The following is a 6,175-nucleotide window of genomic DNA, read 5'->3' on the forward strand; positions in this document are numbered from 1 at the left end:
TGAAATCGTCATGTGCAAAATTTATCCAAGTGCTTAGAGCTGCGAGCAATACTGGGGGGAAAAAAAAGTAGCTCTCTACACAATATATATTTTACCACTTACATGTTTAATTTATCTCCACACTTGTCTCCTATCTGCCCTTTTTTACAGAATCCTGTGAGAGCAAACTGTTTTTCTTTTGGCGATTTAAAAACCCCCAAAACAAATCAGTTAGAATGGAGTAATTTAGATCATTTAAATTTGGCTAATTTGTGTGTCACACACTCCTCACTCGTCTCTACTCTGTGTGATGTCACAACCTGGCTCATGGGTTATAACAAACATGGCAACGAACACAGATTTAACTCAAAATAAGGACGTTTATTATAACCACAAGCAAACCATTTAACAAATAGTTGCATGTCTAGTGACTATCAGTAGGTGTGAATGAGTGAACATGATGGGATGTGAGGTGTTGTGGAACAGAAACAAAACAAAACGGTAACAGAACGATGGGTCACCACCAACGAAGCCGGGTCAGAATGAGAGAGAGCAAGAGAGGGATGGCTGAGATTTATGGGCCGTCCTGATGCCTTCAGGGACCCACAGGTAAAGGGAATTCTAGGCCTCCATGACAGCAGCTGACATTGGGCCGTCACAGTAAACACAGCCTGCAGTTCAACCGAAAAGAAGTTTTGTCACCAGACTGTTGCAGGAGAGTCGCTCATGGCTCAGAGTAGCCCAGAATTAATATTTGAGAGCAAACAATGTATTTTTTGTAGAATGAAGTGATTCTGATGAAATATCAACATTTCAGGGTTTGATTTTGGGAGTTTTTCTCACCAAAACGTCCGTCACAGATGAGTAGTTCAAGGACCAGCAGACAGTCGAACATCTACTACTTCTTTCTGCTCTTACACTTCATCACCAGTGGATCCTGCAGCCTCACAGCTTATTGTTTAGCCGCTTGTTCTGCAGCTTCACTCATCCGAAGGTCATTTGTAGTTGAATCAAAACGAGGATTACATGGAAGTAAGTGGAATGTTGCAACCAGCGGAAAGAAGAAGCAGAGAGACGAGGCTTTGTAAGAAAAAATTACCGCAGTACAATTAGACACAAGAGAGAATCCGAGACAGTCTACAAACACATTAGAGCATGAATTGGAGCGTGGTGGAGCTCCGGGAGCCGCCGGTTAGAGGCAGAGTGGGCAGCACAGAGGGGCATTGTGGGTCTCAGCTGCACGCTGGCACTGGTTCAAGCACACACACACACACACACACACACACACACTCACACATTAACACACACAGACACACACACACGGGGAAGCCACACAATCGCAAACTGTGTTCGAGAGAGATGCTGCAGACGAGCAGCGAGATTGTACGAGTATGAATCAGACACAATAACAAAACGCCTTTTACCCCGCAAACAAAGTATGTACGTTTAAACTGACTCTGTGTAAATAAGACAAATGATCTTGTTTTGTGTGTTTAGTTTACTGAGATGATGAGTTTCTGCAAAGGTTTGTCGATTAGTGGCTCATTTTTAAATTAGTCGGGAACTGTTTTAATTATTAAGTAACAGGTTTGAGTCATTTTTTAAGAATATAAGTTGAATTTTTTTCTCATCTGAGCTTCTTACATCAGGATATTTTTTGTTTTTTTCCTCCTTTATGGCGGCAAACTGAGTGTCTTTGGGCTTTGGGTTAAAAAAACAAACATTTAAGGACTTTTGTCACCATTTTCTGATATTTTATAGACCAAACAATTTATCATTAAACAAGCTGCAGCCCCACAGGGAATAATAAATCAATATGTAGGGAACAAGATGCACCCAAAAAGTGTGATTACAGACATGATTTTACACTGAAAACACAATATACCATTTATATTTTAAATCTGATGCTTGGTCAAAGAAAAAAAGATCTGGTTTTAATGTATTTAGTATATTAAGATGATGAAAAATACATTTCCTGCAATGATTAGTTGATTACAACTATTAAAAATAATTGCCAACCATTTAAATAATTCATTTTTAAATTTTTTTTTTAAGAAAACACAGTTCAAAATGTCTCATTTCAGCTTCTTACATCAGAATATTTCCTCTTTTTTTCTTCCTCTTTGACGGTAAACTCAGAATCTTTGGATCGTGGTGAAAACAAAACATTCGAGGACACATTCGTGGACTTTTATTTAATTTTCGGACCAAACAACTCATCAAAAACCAAGAAAACAATCTTTAGTTGCAGCCCTGCTGTGATAATAAATCAATAACTGGGTAATAAAGGTACAATCTGTCGGTATATATTCTTAAATCGTCACACAAAAAGCCTCATCCAGCCAGATTACATCAGGTTAATGGAGTTTAAGTGCGTTGGTGAGCTGCTGAGTGATTGATTTAACGCACGCTGGATAAATTCTTTTGCTTCCAACGGGAGTCATTAAAGTTTCATTTTATCAGCCTTTTAAAATAAAAGCCCTCATATTTAGTCTCAATTGAGCCGAAGCCGTCGAGTTATAAAAGGACATTTATTGAAGTGAACGGCCTCTTTTGTCTGCACCTTCTCGTTTTTTAATATACATTTACATCTGATTAAGTCACCGCAGATCTCTGACTGAGTGCGAGGCCGGTTTTGTCTTCTCATGTGATGGTTGGTGGCGGTTTTCTGTGTGAATAATACCAATAAAACCTAATTGATTACAGTGTATGATGTTGATTGATTGATTAGTTGATTGTCTAGGTTAAAAATAAAAATCTACCATCATCATTTTGAGGTTTTATACACGTTTTTGGTGCCGAATACCTTCAAGTATTTATTATTCCTTTCTCAAAAAGCTTTGTAAAGATTCTAAGGGACCACGTCATCACTGTAGTATTAAATTAGCTTTGTGTGTGTGTGTGTGTGTGTGTGTGTGTGTGTGTGTGTGTGTGTTGTGCTTCCTCAAACCAAACCGGTTTGACTGCAGCTGCCGGTGAATGTTTTTATATCAGGACATGAAGCAGGGATCCAGAAGATTAACTGTGTTTCTGTAGAGTAGCTGCCGTCCTCGTGTATCTTACCCCAGTTTCTGGGCGTCTTGTCATATTTCACCGCAGGGCTCGTTTTTCACCGTAATATAAAGTTCTGCACCTCGAAGGGAACAAGCCGTGAGCAGAAGTAGAGGAAATACTGAAATGTCTTCTGTGTAGAATAACAAAGTTAGAACGCCATAAATCATTTAATTTAAAATAAAAAAAAAGCAGAAGAAGTTGCATTTCATTGATTATTAATTTAGCAAAATAAGAGAAATACTAAGAGAAATGTAATATTCAAAACATTTTTAAAGTGCCCACAGGTGTTAAAAATACAGACTTGACATACTGTAGATATTTTACTTTTTTACATTTTTATTTTATTAAATCTTTGTCTTGTTTCTGCTCCAAGCCTGAGCTTCAACCCAGCACAGCTGCTATATTAGCTGCAGCTATATTATTCACGGCTTTTCAGTTGTAGTGAGGATTTTATTTTTTTATTTTTTACAGAATATTTCACTGCACATTTGTTTTCTACATACAAATCCGGTTCGGAACCAAAAGTCTTAATATGTGCCTTACGCAGATTCTTCTGTTCTCTTTTGTGTTTACTGATATTTTTAGCTTATTATATGTTCAGATTTTTACATTTTTTAGCCTATTATATGTTTAAATTGTATATTTTGTAGCTATTTATGTTTATCTTAATTATTTTTTAGTATGTATATTTTTTACTGTTTTTTTTTTTTTTATGTAAATGAGGGTTCAAGAGAAACACAATTTCACTTCTCTGTATGTGCACACATGTAGTACAATTGACAATAAAGTGACGTTGACTTTGACTGAGAATCTGGTTAGAGGTTTATTTTTGGTGATTAATTAAAAAACGAGGCCTGTAGAATGGAGTAATTTAGACGAAATATCATGGTTTTAGTCTTATATTTTCTTAATTTTTAAAATTAAACTGCATGTTGCACACGATCAGTTAAAGAACCTTCAAAAAGCTGAAACTGTGACAATTTATTTAGTTTTTACAGTTTCTGTCTCTGATAAATGGTCGATTTTTGGTGATTTAAAAAAAAATTCTTAACCCCCTGGCAGGTTTAGAGGTTCAGAGGATTCGCTCAGTTTCATTACAAACAGTTTGTAGACGAGTTTTCTCATAATAAAATTAATTTGATTTTAAATCTTGTAGCAGCATCGTAACAAATTCCACCAAACCACATCGTCCGATTTTTTTCCTTACTGCTGCCTTTCGTCTCCCGATGCTGCAGATACGAAGCGGTTGACTTTGACTCTGTGACATTAGAAACTTTTAATGAATAACTGCCCTTGGGGGGGAAACAATCAGACTTTCATAAGATCACATTATGTATAAGAGATCACTTCCTGCCAGACTGGAATTAATTATCTTTTTGACTTTATTAAATTTAAAAAAAATATAGCTCCCTCCCCCCTTCATGCACATGGACTCGTATATGCAGATAGATAATAATATACTCCACAGGCGCCACTGAAATAAGCAGAATTTAACTGTTTACAGCGTTCCTGGGACGTTTCTGATGCTGGAAAATTAAGATTCTCTTCCTTTAATCTCCTGTACAGAGATCAGGAACATAAAAAGTGCTTGTCATAGGTTTTGTTTCGCATGCAAGCGAGAAAGCAAAGCGTTCAGATGTTCTGATGTTTATCTTTCTTTGCTCTTCTTCCAGGTGGCGAAGGACGTCTCCATCCGTCTCCACAGCCAGCTGGACAGCGTGGAGAAGAAAAGGAGTCACCTGGACCAGGAGAACGAGGAGCTGAGGGTCCGACTGCAGGACCTGGAGGTCGCCAAGCAGGTTCTGCAGCAGGAGATCGACAAGGTAGGATCCCAGTATCCGAACCGTGAAGAACATGTTTGTTTAAGAGTCCATCAGGATGTGCTGGTTGGTGCAGCTCAGTGAAGGTTTTCTTTGTGTCGGTATGTAAATAAGACGGGGTTAAGCTGCACCGTTCCCACAATCCCACACTGTGTTTGGGTAAATCTTCCCTGTTGAAGGAGATTACTGGTGTTTTGACCGGACCAGAACCTTCGGCTAAACACTGAGGTTCCGGCAGATCCTTATTTAGCCCGTCGGCTTTTCTGTTGGCCGTTTAAAGAAAACAACGTTCACCGCGCTCAGTTTGTGTCGAGAGTCTGTTCTCATCTAGACTTCATTCCTGCCACTCTGCTGCCACTCCAGGGACTTTTCTGTTACACTAAGTGTAGCCGGTAAAACGCCGCAATGAGAAAAGGAAGAATAGAAATGGCCGTCAGGGCCAGCGGAGGTGGAAATAAACGAACCAGAGTTGTGCTGTTTGTTAAAGTATAAACACATCCAGAGTTTCCACCGTGAGAAGCGCTGCTGACTCCTTCGTTGTCTTCGGTCTAGTTTGAGTAAAAAGCAGAAAATGAGACCCCATCTTTTCCGTCCTTTTCTCTCTCTGTCTTTCTTTCTTTCTCCTCCTCATTGGTGTGATGGTCGCGGCCTTGGCCCAGGACCAGGCTGCTGATGTGGGTCAGGGTTGGACGGATGGTTGGGTCGCTGGCAGGGGATGTAGGTCTGTCTGCTCGGGTCTGACTGGACTCTGTGTTCCCTGAATGCCGGTGAGCTGTTTGTAGACGGCTGGAAAATCATCACTCTGTCTTTTGGCTTTTGTCTTTGACTAATGAATGTAAAATCTTGATTATAGTCCCTTGCAGACATTGTTGTTATTAGTCGCTATTATACTTTTCTAGTCCACTTGGAGGACTTCACTCCATACAACAAAGTCACACCTACCTATTATGTGCCAAACATGCATTAATACTCAATTACAAATGCAGAAAGCATTATTATTATTATTATTAGCATATTTCAAACTTAACTGCGGTCTTGCTGTTTAATACTGTTTATGGGCGTTTAGCTAGCAAAGGAGCACCATGACTTGTATAGTCGTACTGATCTCAGGCCAGCAAATAAGTTTGAAATAAAGGTTAAATTAAAGAGAACAGTCATGTTACCCCTCAGTAGACCCTCTGATGACGTAATTTAGATGTTGTTTTTTGGGTTAAATCTAGTTGGTTCCATCATAGCCTAGATTTATCCCAAATGTAGTTGTTGAAATTGGGTTGCGTTTGGACCGTCCAATTGTGTCCCATAGCTAGCTAGCTATTTCTATC

General features: G+C 39.0%; 1 protein-coding gene across 1 annotated transcript in view; it reads left to right on the plus strand.

Annotated features, from left to right (window-relative positions):
* The window catches only part of LOC103374205 (microtubule cross-linking factor 1-like), a 43,702-nt gene extending 37,923 nt beyond the window's left edge, over window positions 1-5,779 (plus strand). The window contains exons 4-5 of the mRNA XM_008304251.1: window positions 4,707-4,856; window positions 5,513-5,779. Of these exons, the coding sequence (XP_008302473.1) occupies window positions 4,707-4,856; window positions 5,513-5,614 (252 nt within the window). The 3' untranslated portion in view covers window positions 5,615-5,779. The remainder of the gene's footprint in view (window positions 1-4,706; window positions 4,857-5,512) is intronic.
* The last annotated feature ends 396 nt before the right edge of the window (window positions 5,780-6,175 follow it).

Source organism: Stegastes partitus, unplaced genomic scaffold (genome assembly GCF_000690725.1).
Source record: "Stegastes partitus isolate 25-593 unplaced genomic scaffold, Stegastes_partitus-1.0.2 Scaffold2177, whole genome shotgun sequence".
Taxonomy (NCBI): Eukaryota; Metazoa; Chordata; class Actinopteri; family Pomacentridae; genus Stegastes; species Stegastes partitus.